Below are 21,809 nucleotides of genomic sequence, written 5' to 3'. Positions count from 1 at the left end.
GACCAAGATGCAAGGGATAAGGTAAGATGGAGCCAGATGATCCACTGTGAGAACCCCTAAAGGGTGCAGCCAAAGAAGAAGAAGAAATTTCACTGGACCACTTGGGGAGGCTGTATTGTCTCGGAAAACTTTGACACTTTAAATTTTAGAACATATAACGAACCCGTTTGGTTATACTGAGAAAATTACAAATGATCTCCAACATTTGAGACTGAGAACCTTCACAGACAGATCTCCAACAATTTTATACTTAAGTACATGTTACTATTAATAATATCAATCTTCTTACTCTTAGGCCATATTTTATTTTATACCCATTCTTTAATTTCATAATTATAGTGTAAAATTGCTTCTATTTGAATAAATATTTCTGAACTGCCTGCAGCTGATGAGCATCATCTGCCTTGGAAGCCGCACTCCAACCTAACTACGCTTTCTGCCGTCCGTGGGAAAACCCCAGAAAGTGGGACTTGGTTATTGACAAAACAAACAGCGAATCAGCGTTTTAGAAAGAAACGACTAACCAATGTCTGTCAGCGAGCACGAGGACGTCATACATTAAGTTTAGTGAGGTCGTCTCCTGTAAATAATATATCTCATAGATGTAGCGATACACTGTATTATTTCACATATTTCTCATGGAGAATAGATGTATTTAAATGTTTTTAGCAAACTTAGGAAGGTGGCAGTCTTCTGCCAGCCTTGTTGCTGTTGACCGGCTCGCTAGGCTAACTTTAGCGTGATACTTAGCTGGTTAGGATTGTAGCATTAGCTGTCCATTTAGCTAATCAGAGGTTATTACGAGAGCAGTCTAACCTGTTTTCAGAAGCATTTGTCTAACTGGAATGGACTTCGAAATGACAGCCATTTGTAGCCACTAACCGAATTCACGCATATCAAAGGTAAGGTGTCCGTGTTGTTGGCACTGGACGTAAATGACTGTGGTGCATTTTAGCTCACTGTACGTTAGCCACTTTCCTCTCTTAAAGGGCCTTTGACTGACAGCTTCTGCCCGGCGACACGCTGCTGATGTTGTCAATGGAAAATGTTGATTAAAGCAAGTCATAGTATCGCTTTGTAGGTGTCACCTGAAAGACCCCGCTAACTCAATGTCACAGCAGGTCAGCGCGTGTCAGTTTGAAATTACTTTCATTTTCAACCTGTGTTGGGCTTTAGCCATGTATGGCGTTAGCCTTAAAAAATCTTGTAAAAATGATCTAACGTTACTCAGGCTGTTAAAAACAACAGCGTATTGATGGAGTAAATGTCGCAGTTCAGCAGCTGCTGTCGTGCTTGAAACAATTGACGGATGTAGAAATATTGTGTGCTCTTGACTCTGTCGGGTGTTTGAAAAATCATATCTGAGGTGTGATCAGGGGAAATCCACACGACTGGTATCTGTCTTACCCAGAGTGTCAGAATAAGTCAACTGTCTGCTCACTCTCTATTTTTAGAAAATTTAAATAAGTAGCAATGAGTAATGTTACACAAAGTGCTGATTTTTCAAAAAGAAATCACTGGTCTACTGAATGTAGATGAGGGAGAATACACAAGAGCACAACAATCTCTCAGAAGAAACCAAAACAAGCGAACTGGAGCAGAGATTTTCTAAACTCTCAGTGCAGTTAAGACTGTTTTACCAGAGTTTTGCCGTGGTTAATTTCAGTATGGCTCATCACACATCTATTTGCATCTAATTAATGAAACTGTTCCAATGTGTGTTTTTTGTTTGTTTGTTTTTTGCTCAAGTGTACTTTTAGACAGAATGAGCAGTTGTACTTGTTAGTTCAGTTCTGATTTGTGCTTTGGAAGGGCTAGAGTAGAAATATTGTTAATGTTATGAATTATATTAATGCTTAACTTATTGTGGTATCAAAGCACATAACCGCAGCTGTCTAACCACATTAATTTACATTGCAGAAATGTAAGCTCATCACTTTCACTTATTAGGTCAAACCTTAAGTGTTCTGGGTGGGGTTTTTTTTCCTAATTTTTTTCGTTTCTTCTTAGACCACAGGTCAAGGTTGCCTTGACATTGGAGCTTCTGCCTAGCATGCAGACATGAGCTCTGCCCTGTGGAGCCAGGAGAAGCCCAGTGGGGGCTTCAGGGAGGACTGGCGGTTCTACATGGTTGTGAAGGAGTGTACAGTGGAGAAGCCTCCCCAGAAGACCCTGAGGATTCCCCGTGGCAGTCTCGGCCAGGCCTGTCAGGAGCGCAACAGCCTAGGAAGAACGCTGCCCCCATGCAAGGGAAAGAAAAGTCTCCGTATTCTGGACCAAACCAACGTGGTTTTGAGCCTGGATGAGCGGGACGTCTTGGAGCTGGATGAGAAGCTGGCTGAATTGCTCTTCCCCATTACTAACTGTGAGGAACGGTATGCGCTACTCTGCAACAAGTCACGGCTAGAGCGTGTCCGTGATATTGACTGTGGTTCCAAGGTGCGCGTCCAGCTGCGCTCAGGGGATGAACCTCTACCTGGTGTGGTCCGCTTCAAAGGCTCACTGCTTCCTGATAGAGCGCTGTCTGGAATCTGGTTTGGAGTGGAACTTCTGGTGAGATCTCTTTCAGTTTTATTCTCATTTTTGTAAAAACATGGTATCTATGTAGATTCTTAATTTGATTTTTGATCTGTTCATTAAAAATGAGATGACCACTATAGTTTAAATAAAATTTAAAGGACTGGCAAAATTGTTTAAATGTAAAAAAATTTAACAATTTAAATGAGAACATTTCAAGCTTAAAAAAAGGTTTTATTTCAGCTTCATTCTCGATCTAATTAATATAAGACAAATATTTAAGTAAAATAATCACTAAAACCAGTGTATTACTTTTTAGCATGACCTTAAAAAATCTTGAAAACCAGTTATTATGTCTATGTCTGTGTAAAGAACTGAAAACTAAATAGGAATAACAAAAAAACAGGAACTGTTTCTTGAGTCCTGTTTGAAACCAGGTGATTTTTGCTTGACTCACGCAACCTTTTTTGACATGATGGCTAACTGGAAACTGTTGCAAATGATTCCAGCAAATAAAACACTTATTCTTCACAATAACTTACTTAATAAGTTACAGAAGTACCACCATTTCCGCTTACATCTCATGGCCCTGATTAGTGAAAGTGCTCAAGCATTTTTTAGTTGTGTTACAAACTGACTATAGATAAGAATGTAGTTTTGTCAGTCTAATTGTGTAAGTGTCATTTATTTGCTATTTTAAGCTCAGTAGTCTTACCTACGTACTGGGAGGGAAAAAGATCCCCAGATCCTCTCCTTACACAAAAGCACTGGTGAATTCTTGAACTGTTGCTATTTTTGGAAATAATGTATAACAAAAATAGCATAGTTAACAATAAAAAAGCTTTTTTGAAGATTTTTTAAGATGTATTGATGACTGTTGAGGGTACACAGTAGTGCTGCAGAAGCTAAATGAAAAGCTAAATATTCACATTTATATTGCATTTACAGCGATGATGCCACATCTTGACAACTTCTGTTTCAATTCACTTGGTTTAAAAGCGGTGAGATGATGACAGTTTATGTAAATATAACGCTGAAAAATCAAACTGTAAAGCTTCAAAGCTTGCATCTAATGGCTTCGAGTAAAAATGTGGGATTAAATAATGTATATTGCTTGTTTTATTTTCAGATAATTTAGGTTTTATTTAACAAATTTGAAATTCTTAGGTAGTACTTAAACTTCTAAAGGAAGTGGCTATAACTGTTTACCGTTTACTCAAGGCTAAAACAGAGATGCAGTGTTTAAACTGGTATGATTGTAAGAAGATAAGGTCAACATTTTCTGTTCCTTTTAATCTCATTACTAAATCTGAGTTTTTGAACTAGGCTATTCATTCTGGACTGTACATGCAGTACAATAATTGAATACAGTACAAAGGCTTGTCTATTGCAGTACATTGTTGTTTGTATTCTTCAGATTCCAGCTGTTGTCTTCTTGAGTGGGCTGATGGAGCTAAAGCATTCAAACTGCGCCTCAGTATAGCTGCCTCAGTTCACATTTACGCTTGTGATATAATTCTGATTTATACTCCTAACTACATAGAGTTCAGTATGTTCGCTTTGCCAGCAGTAATGGTGATTCAGCAGTTTTTCTATCCAAAGAACCTGCCTGTGGATAAAGATGCACAATATCTTATATCATCCAGTGTCTGTACTAGAAATTTTTGCATTTATCATCACAGTAAGTCAAGTCATATTCCTGCTGCAGTAATCGATCAGATGCTCTCACAGCTCTAGGATGTTGACTCGCCTTTACTCAAGAACGCTGAGAAAGCAGTTTTGCAAACTGTCCTCCTAATTATAAGAATAAGTTGCTCATCTCTGTTGCTCCTGTTCTGACTTGCTCTCTAAATTTGACTCATTGACTTTCCTCTACTTTCGCATCCCAGGAGGAAGGTCGGGGTCAAGGCTTCACGGAAGGCACCTACCAGGGCCGCCAGCTTTTCCGCTGTGAGGATGAATGTGGTGTGTTTGTAGCCTTGGACAAGCTTGAACTGTGGGAGGATGACGATGACGAACCTTTGGGTGAGCTGGAGGTAGACAATATAGGTCTGGTGGAAGAGGATCAAGACTTTCCTCCACTGGAGATCAACTCAAGGGTCCTGGTGCAGACCAGGGAGGGACCAGAGAGAGGCACCATCATTTTTTGTGACCTGCTACCCGGCAATGAGAGCTTGGGGTACTATGTAGGAGTTGACATGGTAAGAATGGGTCCCTTTAAATTGGTTAATCTATTTGCAGATGTACACCTAGACAGATGCAGAAACAATCAATAAATACTTTTAATGCCTCTGAACTGCTGGTTAGAATAAAGGATCAGTTTGTTCATCTTCCAGTCTGTGGAAAACACTAAACATTCAACATAATATTCTAAGATCATACAGAAAAAACATTCTCTTTTTCTTTTAAGAAGTAAATAATAACGGTAAATTTGGAAACCCACTGTTATCAGTCAGGTAATTGTAAGTTGAGATGCCTTAGTGCCTAATAGTATGTGTTGTATAGTATGCATATGTGCTATTGTACAACCTTTTCTACTGACTGAGCATTTGAATAAAAAAAAAAAAATATAATTTTGTTTTTGTCTTTGAGCTTTAGAAGAAGCAAGAAAATGATGATGATTTTAAATATATCGCATTTCCTTTGAATACAGTTCATTCGTGGTTACTGACATTCAGACCATCTATTATCTGTGGTTGGACTACATCTGCCAACTAAAACACATTTCAATTCAGTCTCAAGTGGATGTTGCAGTAAATCACTGAATAATAACCAATTAAAATACCTCCAAATTTTTTTCTTTGTGCGAAGAAGTACAATGACAAACAGCCAGAGATGTCTTAAGAAAAGTCAGTGCAGTTTCAAGTGTCTCATTGTTTTTTGTTTTTTTTTCCACATTCAGTCAACTATTATAAAGAAATGTGTCAGTATCGCTATTTTGATGCAGACTATGGGTAAAGTCTTTGCCAGTAAGAAGTCTGTAAAACTCAGTGATTTAAACTTCTGGCTCAGATAAAATAACCAGTTTAGACATCCTCTCTCATGATGGGATTCTTACTTTAGGACTTGGTGCAAAAATAGAAAAAAATAAAAGGGAAAAAAATGTCTACTCTGCTACAGTTTTCATGCTTTATGTTTTTTAGACCTATGTTCTACCATTTGCCATCATTTTTATCCATAAACAATTTGATGTGGAATTTGCATGCAATTAGATAAGTGATTATATTAAAATAAGTGGATCTCATAGATTTTAGATTTTAATTATCACAGGTAATGCCTCATGTTTGCTGTACAACTTGCCTGTGTTTGTTATTTTCTTTTTTCTCTGACAGTTACTGTGTAGGAACGCGTCTTGTTGCCTTGGATTGTAGTAGCTGGTATCTATGACTACTGTTGTCAGGCGGGAGTGGTATTGTAGTGATAGAGAGATTGAAATACATAAGGCGTTTGACTGCTGATCGTTATCAGCACCACCAGCAGCTGCAGCAGCAGCCCACTCGGTGCATCTGAGCCTCCCACACAAAGGCAAGACAGTCACGCGGGGAGTGAGGTAAAGACTTAGTGCTGTATGACCCAACAGCATGGCAAAGGGCCAGCAGGCAGCTGAGGAGAGCCCACTGCTCTGCCTCACTCTGCGTCCAGCCTCGCCCTGCCTTCTCTAGCTAGTGGCACTGGCTTCAAGCTTATCTTAGGTTATCCCTCTGAAGCATATTACTGGATTCCAAACTAGAGGAGAAGAAGAAGAATACTGTGGTTGTACTTGCAGAGACAGTGGAGCTTTCAGGTGGAGGAGGACCTAAGGTGGAAGATATGGTTAATGTGGAAAAAGATGAGATGAGCATGGTTTATGGTTTATCATAACACAGAGGATCGAGTTTAAGCAAAATCTTTAGATAGAGTGGGATACAGCAGACCTTGTTGAACATCAAAAAAATACGAGGAGAAGTACCACGTGTGGCACCACTTTAATCAGTGTTCCAGTGCTGAGGAGCATCTAAGAGGGTTACAAGGTTGTCATGTCTCCAACTCTTTCAGGACAATCCTATCGGGGACTGGGATGGTGTGTTTGATGGAAAGCTGCTGTGTAATTTTGCCAGTTTGGAACACACTCGACTTGTCCCAATCTGTGACGTAATGCCAGGTGAGTTATAAAGTATTTGTTCCTGGTTTTTACTGTGTTTGTTCTGTCTAGCATTAGCATTTCTTTTCCTGATAACATTCAGCTGTGCCTCACTTGGACCAGCACTAAGCTGCTTCCTAGCATTCTGAGTTTGTGTTTTGCTTGCAGCGGGAACAGAGAGCCTTTTGTGTTGATGGCTCACTTGTTTTTGAAAGTCAAGTGAGATACTCTGGCTCTTTGTTCCCCACAGTGGAATATTGATTTGCTTATCTGTGCTTCTGTCTGACTGTTCAAAGTTGTATTCAAGTTTGAATAGTCAGGTGACTATTCAAGACTAATTGACATTAAAGAATTTGCAAATTTGCCCCCTTTCTTTAAAACCATCCATTTAACAGTATCTGACCATGGACATATGCGTTTTCTCAAACGTGAACCAAAACTAAACCAAACGTGTTATTTATTGGTTCCCAATTCCTTGTGTTTTGATACTTGACAGTGAAAATGTTTTTTTATAAGTTACAGCTTGTGGGACAAGTGAGGGGCAAGATAACTTGCAGTTAATTAGAATATCTTAAGCAGCAGTTAGATGTTCTAGTTAACTGTTAATGCAGTTAACAAATTGCACTGGTCATTAATGTGAATTTCCTCTAATATGGATGTATTTTTGGAATTCACAGAATATTCCATGCAGGACCAAAGGCTCCAAAAGCACAGTTTTGCCCCCAGAGGCCCGGCCAGTGACAAGTCGTCCTCTAGCCAAAGCAAACCAAAGAGCAAAGGTAGTGCACTAAGTTATGATGCACAGCTACCTACATACATAACCACAGCTTGATGTGCTGATAACTCTTAAAGAGGACTTATGGTTATTTCCAGCTTTGTATTTTTATTCTTGGACTCTCTTAGAGTAGCTGTGTGATCTAAAACTTGAAATAATCCTTTTTCAAAATCTTATCTGAATCATGATGCAACTCTTCTCTTCATCCACTGAAAAAATGCTTTTAGCTTCTCCTCCCTTTAATGTGTCGTTCTTTTGACTGGCTGTCTTTTCCAAAGAGTTTTGAACAGCAGGTGGGAGTGACTTGCTCATAGCCAGCACTTTTTGCCTGAGATGACCATATTAGTGCTAAATAGCGCTGATAAGAATGGAAAATGCTGCCTTAAAATTAATGTTTAAAGTAGTTGAAACCCTGAGCTTAACTGTAGTAACAAAATAAAGAAATTAGGGAAACAGTGGTGGAAATAATTATTTGATCCCCTGCTGAATTTGTAAGTTTCCTCATTTACTGAGAATTGAACAGTCTCAAATTGTTAGGGGGTTTCATTTTAGTATTTAATTGCCAAGCAAAGTATGACCATACTTGATAGAGAAACCATTTCTGGCAAGCACAGCAGTAAGTTGTTTAGTGTAGTTGGCCACTAGGTTTGTACACATCTTAGGAGGGATTTTGGCTCACTCCTCTTTACAGAAACTCTCTAAATACCTTAGGTTTCTTGGGTGCTGCTTGGCAACTTAAAGCTTCAGCTTCCTCCACAGTTTTTCTATTGGACTAAGGCCTGGAAACTGACTAGAAAACTCAATGACTTTAATGTGTTTCTTCTTTAGAAGAATAGAATACAGTATGATTTGGTCATTGTCATTTTAGAAGACCCATCAACGACCCGTCTTCAGTGTTCTTTTATAGGGAAGGAGATTCTCGTCCAAGATTTTACAAAACATGGCCCCTCAATACTGTGAAGTTGTCCTGTACTCACTGTACTGTCAAAACAGTCCCAAAATATAATGTTTCTAACCCTGCGTTTGACTGTGGGGATGGTGTTCTTTGGGTCTTACTTATACTATGGAAATATCACAGTGGGTTTACTTTAAAGGGGCATTCCATCAAATTTGCCAGGTTGTAAAGGCAAAAATATAAAAAGTTACAAATCTCCTCTTTGTCCTACGCATTTCCACTTTTTATACACTATATAAGTCAGTTATAGCTGTCTTTTATTTGTTGCAGATAATTCTTGTTGAAGCTTGTAATATTGTAGATGAGTAAAATCAGGGATGATACGGATGATGCGGAAAGTCCCACATAAAAGAAAATAATACAGATTGCTTAAGTTGACTTGTTGTGAATGCAGTGCTTCTTACCCTGCTCTTTAACTTTTTGTTGCCGTTCATGACGGATCTTTTTCTTAGAGTTGTAGATGTCTGTTTCCTTTGTTCAGTGTCGAAACATGGTGAGAGAAGTTAAACCACATACACTGGTACAGTGTGCACACTTGCACATTTTGCTTATCTCTCTGTACTTTCTCTTTTCGTGTACTTGCTGTATTTACAGGATTAGGTCACCAATGTGGCAGTAGAAGCAAGTCTGAGTTTTACTATACTTTAAATGGCAGCTCTCTTGATCCCCCAGCCCAGCCCAAATCCAAAAGCACATGGTACATTGATGAAGGTAAAAAGTAAAAAAAAAAAAAAAAGTACTCATGGGATGTCACCATCTTAAAGGCAAGCTACTGTTTACAAACTACATATTAATCTGCTTCATTAAACCAAGCTTTAGAGGTACTGCAGAGTTTTAATACATTTGCAGTGGCAAAATAAGGGTTTCCATTTCCACATTCCCTCTATAGTAAAAGACATCCACACTCTGGTACTGTGAGTTGCCATAAATAAACAGGTCCACCAAATGTATGCGGTGAGGTATGGGTAATATACAAGAGAGTGTTGTAGAATTTGGTGAACGACGTGATACTCATTTGATTGATTTATTCAGTTCAATTGAATTTTATTCATACAGTGCCTAATCAAAACAACAGTTGCCTCAATTTGCTCCAATTTATTGCTGGCCAGAGCCTGTGCTGCATGTAATTTCCCTGCTCTGTCCTGGTTATCTGCAGCTATCCAAGAAAGACTAAAAATGTAAACAAAAGAAAAACAGGCAAAAAGATTTACAAAACAGTTCCAGAGTGGATTTGTTCAAGTGTCTTTGAGTTCTGAGTCATAAACTTTGGGACAAAAAAAAGGTTATGTGATTGACTTTGCAAAAGAAGGATAACTTGGTGAGTTTTTTTTCCCCCCAAGGTTCTGGTAACGAAAAGTAGTTGCAACCACATTTAAGTAAACAGTATTTATACAGAGAAATGCCATCAAGTAGTTTGCTACAGTAGCTTGCTGTAAGGACTTTTCCAGTAGTCTTGTCCCTATTCACAATTTCAGTGTTTCTTTGTGGTATTCTACCTGCATGAGCTATTTGGTGTTTCTAAAGGCTTTTATTGATGCTTTGTGCTGCAAATGCCTCCTTAACTTTCTGATGTTTTTGTTTTTTGCTACTGATGGTGGTTCAGCAGATTTGACAGCAAAAGCATTAGTAAAAGATTAGGTTTGTGGAGTCAGGCTTGGCTAATTTTTGTCAGCTTGTTGTCTTGTTTATGTGTTTCTCATGGTGTAGGAAAACAAGTTGATTGTTTTTGTTCTTGTTCCACTGCTCGTTTCATCACCAATCATCACTAGCAGTTGTGAATAAATTCTTTAAGAATATTTATTGTCCTTGGATCCAGTGACAGAATCACAAAGTAAAAGAAAATATAAATGAGATTAAAAGACATGCAGGAAAAGGTGTTCATGTGCCTAAATATCATGGCAAATATGGACTAATCATAAGCAGAACTTGCTGTCTATAGCTGTTTGTGATGTTGCCGTGTCATGGCAAAATAATATTTGAAAACCTTCTGTATTATTTCAGTAATGCATTTAGTTCAGGTAATTTCACATGCTGTTTGAAATTAGGACAGTCACAAATAGCTGATGTGCCATTTTCACAACTGCTTACTCATCCTGTGAATGTGTAATCATTTTCATCTTCCTCAGGGTTGCCCTGCATATTTTGGGCCTTTTATGCACTGGTGCTCTCATTTGTATCAAAGTCAGCAGACAAGGTTACAAATTTCTGTGGTTCTTTCAGTACAGGAAGAGTTCATTTGGAGATGCACAAGCTTGAAGGTGAATTCTGTCATGACAATTCAGTCAGCACTGGTTATATCGCACTTTTGTATCACTGGTACATTTAAAATTCAGAGAGACACAATGAATAAACATGTATTTGTTGTTTATTCTCTCTCTGGATAAACTATGTTACCACAGTGTAATGGTGTCTGTTTATTTCTTCATTTTTACAATTTAGAGGATAACAATTTGTAGAAAAAAATCAGAGAGCGGCAATGAAACTGTGAGATTGATTTATGAAGTCACATCGTTACAGATTGTTTGAGGTTGTTGTGTAGCATGCACCCTAGGTGGCAAGAGCAATAAAATCCATAGATAATAAATACTGAACTAAATTTTTATAACTAAAATAGCTAAAAACTAAGTGGCTTTCTATTGTGTTATGCTCCTTATATTACTCAGTTTTCCATATTGAATTTCAAGAAGAAAAAAGTGTCAAAGTCCTCTAACAGGGCTGTGTATATTGAATGTTGTAAAGGGTAATGGGAAATAAATTCAGTAACTTCCCACTTCTGTAAAAAGGTGGTGTGTAAAGTTCCAGTTTTCAGCTTTTCAGTTACTCAAGTCATTCATTGTTCAAGGATTTGCACGAAACATTATATTTACAGCAGTGGAAATGCAAATGTAAATTGTGGTGACTTTACCAGAATCTCCAGCTTGCATCAGATATTACATAGTGACTGAACTGTCCTGAACATAGGGAATTCATCTGAAAAGTCCCATTTCACAAACACATGGTTTGAATTAATGGTACAGTATTTCATTGTGTACTTCATTTCATGAAATATTTGTTCACAACTTGATTTTTTCTTTCAAAATTATCAAATAAAGCTGACTCATTGTGGCATATGGAAAATCTGTAAGTTGATTCTGCCAGTAAATTGATTGAATTATATCCAATTACTTAACCTCACACCACAGCTGAGGGCATTTTCACACCAAATATAGAATATTGCTCAGCAATGGACAATTGTTTTTTACATAATATCTAAAAGACATAGATAATTATTTTTGCTTGCCAGTATCTACTCAACGGTATACCCTTTCACAGATGCCTCTTATTTTGGTATTTTCTTCTCATTTAAATAACAAATATCTGGTCCATCTCAGCTTTTGTTGTTCATTTTCATGTTTTCTTCAGCTTGATCAGTTGGTCCAATATTTGAGAATTACTTCTATTATTTTCTTTTTACAGATTGTCAGCAAAATGAATGAATAGATGGCACTACTTTGGCTCTCATGTGTCTCAAAGTTCCCTGCACCTACATTTTCAGAAAAAGATGCCATTTACTACATTTTTACAACAAATTTCTTAGTTTTTGATCAGTAAATAACAGTAAAATTCAGTCCTGGTCATGAAAAGACTCTTAATGGTTGAGCTCTACTGTTTCCACGTGTTACTGATGTATCACTGATGTGTGATAGCTTTGGCGTCACTTGTGTGAAAATGCCCAAAAATGCTGTAAAAATGGTGTTTACCATGTAGTAATTCATCACCATCTGAAACCATCTGCTGATCTGCTGCATGTGGTAAAAATTGAATAAAACAAGCATTTACAGTTTTACTCCCTAAAGACCTCTCTACAGTCTCTGCCCTACACACAGCCTACAGAATATAATTTTAAAAAACATATTAAGTTTTGGGTTTTGTTTTCTCTCATGCAGTTGGGGAGGACCCCGCCAAGTCACTTACTGACACACCCCCTGACTTCAACCAGTCCTCTCCACCGTCCAGGGCCCCACCCTCTGCCTCATTGTCCAGCGACAACAAATTTCACTCGCTGCCCTTCAGTCTCAATCGTAAGCCTGGGCCTATTGACAGCATGAGCCATGGACCCCTGTCACTCTCTGTTCAGTCAGTGATGGGAGAGCAATCAGAGTCCCCTTCATCTGCTGCTCCTCCCTCACCACGGCCTTCAACACCTCCTCGAGGACAACCAGGTTTGGAGGTGGGGTCTCTGGTAGAGGTGAAAGAGAACCCTCCTCTGTGTGGTGTCATCCGTTGGGTGGGTCTTCCTCCTGGCCTACTGGAGCCTCTGGCTGGTCTGGAGCTGGTGAGACGACACAAAGATGTAAAATTAGGGACAGGAATTAGAGATACTGCTTGTCTTGCGAGTATTATGCAGTATATTAATTTGTTGATGTTTTTGTCCTACCCTTCCCCCATTCTTATTGCATTTCCTGTCTGTTGTGAGCCTGAAAAATTGCAAAGCATGTAGTGCTCAACTCATCATATTATTGCCATTTTGCACATAGTGTAAATATATGGTGCTATCATTGCAAACATTTTGAACAAACACTGCCTTGGTAAATAATATATTGGTAGACAGACAGTATGCATATGGTTAACACATACTGACTTCTATATAGACTAGGTATATGAAATTCAGTATATCAGATACTGAACAGCCACATTATGGTCAAGAAGTACACGATCAGGCAGTCCTTGGTACCCAGACGTTTGGTGTTAAAGAAAATTTTACTTTTTTAGAGTACATGTTTGTAGTACCTTGCAACAATTTAATCACATGACCTTGCAATTCCAGGAAGAAGAGTGCCCTGGTTGCACTGATGGCACATTCAAAGGCACACGTTATTTCACCTGTCCCCCTAAAAAAGCCCTATTTGTGAAGCTGAAGTGCTGCCGGCCTGATTCCCGCTTCCCGTCCCTTCACCATTCCTCCAACCCCATAGAGCGCTGCAACTCCATTGGTGAGTCATATCAATAATTAAAATGATTAGTTTAACTAATGGTCTCACAAATTGTGTGCTTACATTTGTACTATGTGTATTTTCTGCAGCATTTGGGGGTTACCTGAGTGAGGTGGTACATGAGAACACACCTCCACGCACAGAAAATGATGGTCTGGATGTCATGGTGGGAAAGAAGAAAGGCATTCAGGGTCACTACAACTCCTGCTACCTGGATTCAACCCTCTTCTGGTCAGTACTCTTTAGGTGTAAGGGTAAATACTTTTTCATCTATAATATATGAAATTTGTTTTATTGCCCTATGTGCACTTTAATTATTGATTGACTGCACAGAGCCTCGTCAGCCCTTGCCTTAAGGCAGTAACTTAATAGTTTTTTTTATTTTAAAGCTTTGACCAGGATGAGCTCCAGCTGTGAGCTGACTGGGAGGTAGTTGTATAGCAGTTTCTGTCAACAATCATTTTAGGTGAAGCAGTCAATCTAGAATAGTAGAAATCCCTGTAATAGTGCTTGGACTATTGTTGTAGTTATTAAATTCAGTCTGAGGGCTGAATGTCTTTGTACAGTAAGGAAGTTTCAAGATTCACACAATCCCATGTGATGCTTAATTAACAAAATAGACACTAATGTAACTTAACAAATTGTGTTATATGCATCATATGACGTTTTACAACTAGGTATCCATGATCTAATACAAATGTTGAAAACGGATATTTGACCAGTAGCTTTCAGTGAATTATTTGTTCTGTTTTTTGTTTTATTTTTCTTTTTGTTCCAGGTTTAGATTAAAATTGAAATGAAACATCTGAACATCTTAACTCTACTATCAGAAAATGTCTTCTTGTTTGTGGATAAACAGCCATCAAGCTAGTTATATTTCCAACTGTGAAACTTTTGGGTCTGTTTTTTTAGTAAACAAAGACAACCATTGTATGGCAATTAGCTAACAGGCAGGTTATTATTATTATTTTTTTCATTTTAATTCCTTTGGTGCATGCTTTTCTTTGCAGCTTGTTTTCCTTCAGTTCTGTACTGGACACGGTTCTGCTGAGGCCACGATCAAAGACTGACGTAGAATATTACAGAGAGACCCAAGAGCTGCTGCGTACAGAGATAGTCAACCCTCTTCGCATGTAAGTCTTAAAAGATACTCAGATCCATGTATTTAACTCTTGCAGTATTGTAAGTCTGTGTTGGAACAGTGCTGAACAATTTTAAATTAGAGCTCATTCATTTAAATAAAAGAATACTTTTTTATTCCATCCATCAAAACCTGAATTTAGATGTGAAGCAAACTGCTTCTGAAAAGCTAAACTGTAGTTGTATTGACTAAACTGTATTGGAGTATTTAGACCACTTTGTTTTCTAGACATGGATATGTTTGTGCCACTAAAGTTATGAAGCTAAGAAGGATCTTGGAGAAAGTAGAAGCTGCTTCTGGATTTACATCTGAAGAAAAAGGTATGAGACTTTGGTTTTTTTTTTTTCTTGTGCTCATTGTCATGGGTTTGGAAATTGATATTGGAAGTTGTCTGAATTACTAGTATTCTACTAGTATTGCTTTTGTGTCTGGTTAAGGATGTAGATTTTATGTGACAAATTTCAAAATAAATGCTTTAAAAAAGAAGACGCCTACATACCAAATCATTAATATACTATATACATACATTCATAGTTTGAACAGTTTATGGTGGCATTTGTGCAGAAACATTGCCTCAGAACTCATTTCAGTTAATTTTGCATTGCAGATCCTGAGGAGTTCCTCAATATCCTTTTCCATCACATACTGAGGGTGGATCCGTTGCTCAAGCTAAGGTAAAGGCCATATAACTTACAACTAAATGTGAAAATCTGTAAATTCCAAGGAAATACAGGTTTATGTAATTTACTTTTTTTTTCAAGATTAAAAAAAAAAAACCAAATACCAAAAGAAAATACCCAAACTGATAGGTTTTGTAAAATGTAAATATTTTACTACTCCAAAAGTGACTGTCTCAGACACCAAGAAGAAAACTGATTAAGCCATGGAGAGAATGTATGCTCACTGGCCACTTCATTAAATACACCTTGATAGTACTTGGTTAATATACTATATACATTTTGAAAAATTCTTCCAAGATGTTGACATGATATCAACAAAATTCATGCATTTTTTTGTCAACTAGACATCCATGTGAATCTTGTAAACTGAAAGAAAATTACTTATGAGATGAGGCAATATTCTATTAGCCAGTTTTGATGAACCTTTGTGGTTTGCAGCATTGGTTTCCCATTCTTAGTGACAAAAGTGTTACCTCTAGTGTGGTCTAGAACTCTAGGCTCTGACCAAGGTACGCTCTTCTGCATACACTGGTTTAAACAAGTGGTTATTTGAGTTACTGGGTCCTTGCTATTAGCTTGAAGCAGTTTCATCTGACCTCTGACATCAGTTATTAGTCCTTTATTTATCCAGGTAAAAAAATCTCATTGAGATTAAAAATCTCATTTCCAAGAGAGACCTGGCAGTGAGGTATTTTTATCCAGAGAACTGCTTCTCACTGAATATTTTCTATTTTTCAAAGCATTCTCTGTAAATTCTAGACGTTGTTGTGTGGGCAAATCCCAATAGAGCCATAGTTTCTGAAATACTATGACCAGGCTGTCTGGTACCCACAACTATGCTATGCTGAAAGTCGTTTAAACGACCTTTCTTTCCCATTCTGATGCTTAGTTTAAACTTTATCAGGTTGAGCATTTCTTCATGCCAAAGGTGGTCTTTTGGATTCACACAGGGACACACAGTGGAATAAATTAAGGTGTAATGATTCAGATAAACCACAAATTTGTTCTACCTAATATTAATTAAGAATATGTAGTAAAACAGCTATGCCAGAAAAACTGTTGGCAAAATATATTAAACAAAATATCCAGAAAGCACCATCCCTCCATGTAAACAGTCTTTAATTGCTAAAACATGTTATTACTTTGCTTTTCGTAAAGAATTAGTTAGGGATGGGAATAAAAAAAAAAAAATGTCTGAAACAATTCAATACTTTTCACACAAAAATCACATTAAAGGTTAGGGTTATGATGTGCCATAAAGAACTTCCCCCTGATTATCAGTGCATTACCAGACAGTGGAACTATAGTCACAACAGCACTAAACCAGGTGTCTAAATCTGTAATATGTAAATTTATACCACAGTTCTTAACACTGGAACCTTTGTGGCTTACAACATGGGCAAAGTGGTTGGACTGTGGGAATTTTTTTGACAGACTGAAAACTAATGTTGCGGTTTTATTTACAAATCTTTGAAATTCCGATGAGCAGACTATATGACTTAAAGAGTTGGATGTCATCATTTATGACTGTTGTTTTGCTGTACATGAGTTGTTAAGCTGCGTCATTACAAGTTGCCCACCTCGGAATGAATGCTACTGACAATCTTTAATCTGATTTTACAGTCTATCAGAGACATGCAGATATAGTAAAACAAATGTTAGATTTTGAGCTGTTAAATGTCAAACTGCCTGATTTTAAAAACATGTTAAAAATGTCTATTTATGTTGATCTTTCACCTCCTGCTCATATTTCACAAATTCGGAGACTATTTTTTACTTCTTTTATAATTTGTTACAAATATTGGTACTGGTATTTTTCAGCTAATATAAGTAAAAATTGCTCTTTGCTGTATCATTTTTCAGTAAAAAGCACATAGTTCATTAAGAGCTTCCAAGAGCTGTACACAATTAGTTTTTCCTTGAGGAAGGAAGATAAATGAACAGAGACTTTGCTGTTGTTTTCTAGGTCAGCAGGTCAAAAGGTCCAAGACTGTTATTTTTACCAGATCTTCATGGATAAGAAGGACAAGGTCGGAGTTCCCACCATCCAGCAGCTCCTGGAATGGTCTTTCATCAACAGCGACCTAAAGTTTGCAGAGGTTTATTTGAATTATTTTCACTTTAAAAGTTTGATATTATTATGCATTGACTGGTCTGGTGGGTGTCAATTGGGTAGAGTCTTTGACCAAATGTAAGCATATATCAAAAATGTATCCAAAATCTGGACTCTAACCAGCTGTTTGTTTGAAAACTTTTTTTGCAAGTCTAAAAACATTTTATATACTAATTTATCTTTTTTTTTTTTAAGATTCAAAGAAAAGAGAGTTTGAATTAAGAGGTCGTAACTGAAATATTACATTGACATGTACTTATTTATAAATGTTTTTGGAGTGTTTAATTTACTTGACCAGAAACGTTTTTCAGCACGATAGTCTCAGTTCCTGTTTTATGACTTGGACATTTATAGATGACCACCTATGGGTTCTCTTTCTCTGTTAGGCTCCTTCCTGCCTAATTATCCAGATGCCCCGCTTTGGCAAAGACTTCAAAATGTTCAACAAAATTTTCCCCTCCTTGGAGCTGGACATCACAGATCTTCTTGAAGACAGTGAGTAGCTAATATTTATTTCCAGTCTAGATGTGTAATGTGCTGGTCAGTGGTGATTCAAAGCTGTATGTGGCATTTGGTAATGAATTTCCACTCAGTTGTCACTTCAGCTCAGCTGAGATAAAGGAACCATTTTTTCTTGCTTTCCAGCCTGCTCTCAACTTTTTGAAGAATTTAACTTTGGTACAGTGTGTCGGGAGTGATAAAGGTTTGTGTTTTCTTATCCAGCTCCAAGGGAATGTCGTATCTGCGGAGGCCTGGCTCTCTATGAGTGCCGAGACTGTTATGAGGACGGGGACATCACTGCTGGCAAGATTAAACAGTTCTGTGAAAAGTGCAATACACAGGTAAATAACTCGAGGCATTTGTGCAACATTACTTCAACCAGAAACAGGTTTTAAAGTCTATGCCAGAACCATCCATTTGGTGGCGCCAAATCCAAAGAAATCCTAGTGGTTCAGTGTTAAGTTTAACAAACTCTGTGCATTTTTTCCCCCCAAATAATTTGTATGGCAGTATGATTCCTGGAAGACTTGGGTTTCCTGTAATCTCCTTTATATATTTCTCATATAACTGTGGTATATCTCTAATAACACGTTTAACATCTTTTGTTTGTCACTAAAAGGCCACTGTAACAAATGGTGTCTGATGCGGGGCATATGTGCTTGTACTGATTTAGGTTCACCTCCATCCGAGGAGAAAAGCCCATCGACACGGCAAACTGTCCGTTCCCAAGGAGCTACAAGAAAGTACAGGCCGTCAGGGCAGTTTTCCCCGCCAGAGGATGGAGCTGTTCGCCGTGCTGTGCATCGAAACCAGTCACTACGTGGCCTTCGTCAAGTATGGCAGCGCAGATTCAGCCTGGCTCTTCTTCGACAGCATGGCCGACCGTGATGGTGCGTGTGATGGCCTGTTGATGTTGTTTTTGTAAATTTTGACTGAAGTTACTACCATTTAAAAAAAAAAAAAAAAAAAAAAAACCCTTCTTCTTTGTTTAATGTCAAAACTATGATCCACAATAATTTAAAAAGTATTTATACAAATAAGCAAACAATTGTTTGTTAAGATGCCAAGAAATATTTAATTAACCACTAGTGCATAAGCTGCTATGTAGCATTTTTGTTGCTTTCTTATGAGATTGTGCTACTGTCCACTGGTAACTTGATAACAGCTTTATAGTTTCACTTTTTTTAAGGATGTTGTTGTAAAATTTGTATCAACTGATAGTGATTGCATTTAATTGAAATTGAAGAGGCATTTTAGTCATGACCTAGCTTTGTTGTGTCCATTCTGCTGTCTCTAATGACCTTGCTTGCGACTTTTCAGGAGGGCAGAATGGTTTCAACATCCCGCAAGTTTCTCCCTGTCCGGAAGTGGAAGCCTACCTGAAAATGACCCCAGAGGAGCTGCACACCCTTGATCCCAAAAGCATCCAGGGCCAGGCCCGACGCCTCCTGTGTGATGCTTATATGTGCATGTACCAGAGCCCGACGATGAGCCTGTACAAGTAGAACCCTCTCCCAAGACCCCTACCCTCCTGCCCCTGCTCCTTAGTCACTCCACCTCCCCCATCCCCAAGGCAGAAAAGTTCCAGGAAGACCAAAAATTAAACTAAAAGAAGAACGGCTGCCTGCCAGCAGGGGCACTGTCCAGAAATTAACCCTTTCCCCTCTTACTCTCCTCAATGCCTGTTCGTTTCTGGAGGCTGGAGAGATGGAAGAAAGGGGGAGAAGCCTATTTGCACTGTGCATTAGTTGAAGTGTTGTGTTCTTCATGTAGTCCTATGTAGCTTCCCTGTGTCTCACAGCTGAGCATTGGTAGTGGATGATGAAGCAAATGTAGGCATTATGAGGAATCACTCCCTGTTGAGGGAGGAAAGATGATGGGCGGGAGGGCATGTTGTGTTGCAGTGACTGACAAAACATGTGCAACAAAAACACAATGAACTAGTGGGAAGACCTTGCTCACCTCATTTACCTTAAGAAAAGAGGAGTCTTGCTATTCTTAATCACTGAAAATGACGGGAGCTTTCCATAACGCACATTAAGGAAGTAATGCAGTGTGCAAATCCTCATCCAACCTGTACGTATGCTTCTGTGTAAAATACCTAAGTAGCATAGTCTTGGTAGTAACATCAACAGTATAGATGTCAACCTACTGTGCAGCTGCATCAAAACCAGACTCTTTGCTCTTTGTGAACAGGTTTGCATAATTTCCCATCAGACTGTGTAAGTGTCTTTACAGTATGTTTTACAGAAACAGATGTAGCCATTGTAAAAGTCTCATGTTTTACTGCATACTTGCATAACTAATGCTGCACCTTTTGCTTCATCCCCAAGTGAACCTATCAGGAAACATTTAGGTTTTGTTTTTTATTTTATTTTCCTCCCCATTTGAAGTCACAGTGAGTGCTAATTTGTCGGTCGGGAGACATCGGTTTTGTGTTACAGAATACAAATTTGCTCCTCTGCTGTAGTTGTAAAGAATGGTCTGCATTGCTAATGCAGGGTAGATGCCAGATACATTCATGAAGGGGGACTTGTACAATGGCTGCTGTTGTAAAGCTGATTGGTGGAGCACTCCATGCATTCATAGGGTCAATGAGGTGAAATACTGGAAAAGTTTGACTGTTTTCTTTAAGGTAAGCGTGTGTGATGTGAAGAATTTCATATGCAGTGTTTTTAAGTCTGTCACTCATTGTGTTGATGAGTAAAACTAAATTATGTTTTATGTTTACAAAACCTTTTCTCTGCCCATCATGGCACATTGGATATCCTATGATTTAGGTGAAGCAGGTATTGATTCTCGCTGCCTTTAATGAAAGTGTAACTTGCAATATTTCCATCCAGGCACAAGATAACAAAACAGTTGTGATCAAAATATTATTATTTATTGTACTTTAAACATATTACAAACTATTCTCCCTTTCTAAGAAAATGAAACAGAGTTCATGAAAGCGTATGTTTTGGGTACTCCTTGTCCTCTTACTCTATATGAAGTAAGTTTTTGTCAACAGCAGCTACTACTGAATGTTCATAGTGACACATGGAACAGTTAACAGATGATGGGAAATGAAGAGGCACAAGGCTGGTAACCTTGACGCATCAATGTATGTAAAGGAAAAAAATAAATAAAAAGATGATCCTTGATTCCATTATATTCCCAAAAACCAAAAGCTTACCAATCTAAATACAAAGTGATTGTTGCTGTTTTTTTTTTTTTTTATAATCCAAAAATGGGAAATAACAAACTACAAAATACAGATGTCGGCATCAGCATTATAAATATACATATATATATTATATATTTTACTTAACTTAATCACACCTTAATAATCATGGATTAGGTTGTGATTATTAGGTGACCGTATAAGGACAAATTTTAAAGTACCTCTCACCTGACAACTTCCATTTTTGGTCTGTGGTCGTTTCCACTGTTGCAGGTATTCTGACACCTGTGCAAACTTTTTCTGCACTGCTGGAGCTTATCACTGATTGGAGCCTTGTTCTCTATGAGAGAAGTCTCAGAGCAGAGATTAGGATTTAGATTTTTTTTCCTCTTTCATCTGTACAGTGTATACATATGTAACAGGTGGAAAATTAATGTCAGTGATGTTCCTGTAAATGTTAAAAATAAAGCCCATTTTGAAGGGTGAAATGTCAAGTCTTGTGTATTTTGTGCCAGTGTAGGAATTTTTCTGCAGATGCTGTCGTGTGTGCAGTGTTGGAGCGAATTTGCAAGTTTTCTGGTTGGTATTTCAGCCATGTAGTCACTAAGGGTTCTCGGCACATGTCCAAAAATAAACAAAGTTTTTAACTTGGCACATGAATAAGACTATAATAAAGTGGGGCATGGTGGATTTAAAAAGGAAAAAAAGTTTTAAAATGAAACTTAAGTAGATCTTTTTTTTTTTTTTTTTTTAAATGTGTGAAACTACATTAACAAGAATAAATGAGGCTAACGCGTTTTTTGGTCTTCATTTGCAGCAGTGATGCTGAAGCACATGCCAAGTTATAGCATGATATATACTTTTTTTTTTC

At 37.9% G+C, this 21,809-nt stretch overlaps 1 protein-coding gene across 3 annotated transcripts; it reads left to right on the top strand.

Moving 5' to 3' along the window:
* Nucleotides 1-546: 546 nt before the first annotated feature.
* Nucleotides 547-21,432, top strand: cylda (cylindromatosis (turban tumor syndrome), a). Of its 3 annotated transcripts, XM_031746460.2 has the most exons (17): nucleotides 547-902; nucleotides 2,011-2,553; nucleotides 4,407-4,718; nucleotides 6,553-6,658; nucleotides 7,315-7,416; nucleotides 8,962-9,078; nucleotides 12,294-12,682; nucleotides 13,175-13,340; nucleotides 13,430-13,571; nucleotides 14,351-14,473; nucleotides 14,710-14,801; nucleotides 15,089-15,155; nucleotides 17,128-17,260; nucleotides 17,661-17,769; nucleotides 17,998-18,116; nucleotides 18,449-18,665; nucleotides 19,096-21,432. In XM_031746460.2, exons 2-17 carry the CDS (start codon nucleotides 2,062-2,064, stop codon nucleotides 19,278-19,280), a joined length of 2,871 nt encoding a protein of 956 aa, XP_031602320.1. In that variant the 5' UTR covers nucleotides 547-902; nucleotides 2,011-2,061; the 3' UTR covers nucleotides 19,281-21,432. The 3 variants fall into 3 exon arrangements, with proteins under 3 accessions (XP_031602320.1, XP_031602321.1, XP_031602322.1); XM_031746461.2 differs by lacking the exon at nucleotides 8,962-9,078; XM_031746462.2 differs by lacking the exons at nucleotides 7,315-7,416; nucleotides 8,962-9,078.
* Nucleotides 21,433-21,809: the final 377 nt, after the last annotated feature.

The sequence above is a fragment of the Oreochromis aureus genome, linkage group 1, assembly GCF_013358895.1.
Source record: "Oreochromis aureus strain Israel breed Guangdong linkage group 1, ZZ_aureus, whole genome shotgun sequence".
Lineage (NCBI taxonomy): Eukaryota > Metazoa > Chordata > Actinopteri > Cichliformes > Cichlidae > Oreochromis > Oreochromis aureus.
The sequence above is the reverse complement of the archived record's forward strand: the minus strand, read 5'-3'. Positions and strand labels throughout refer to the sequence as shown.

Excerpts from the sequence above, each read along its gene's own strand:
- cylda (XM_031746460.2), top strand. The coding sequence starts at position 2,062 with ATGAGCTCTGCCCTGTGGAGCCAGGAGAAGCCCAGTGGGGGCTTCAGG. Across the intron at positions 6,659-7,314 it reads AATCTGTGACGTAATGCCAG|AATATTCCATGCAGGACCAA; the intron begins GTGAGTTATAAA and ends TGGAATTCACAG. Across the intron at positions 7,417-8,961 it reads AAGCAAACCAAAGAGCAAAG|GATTAGGTCACCAATGTGGC; the intron begins GTAGTGCACTAA and ends CTGTATTTACAG.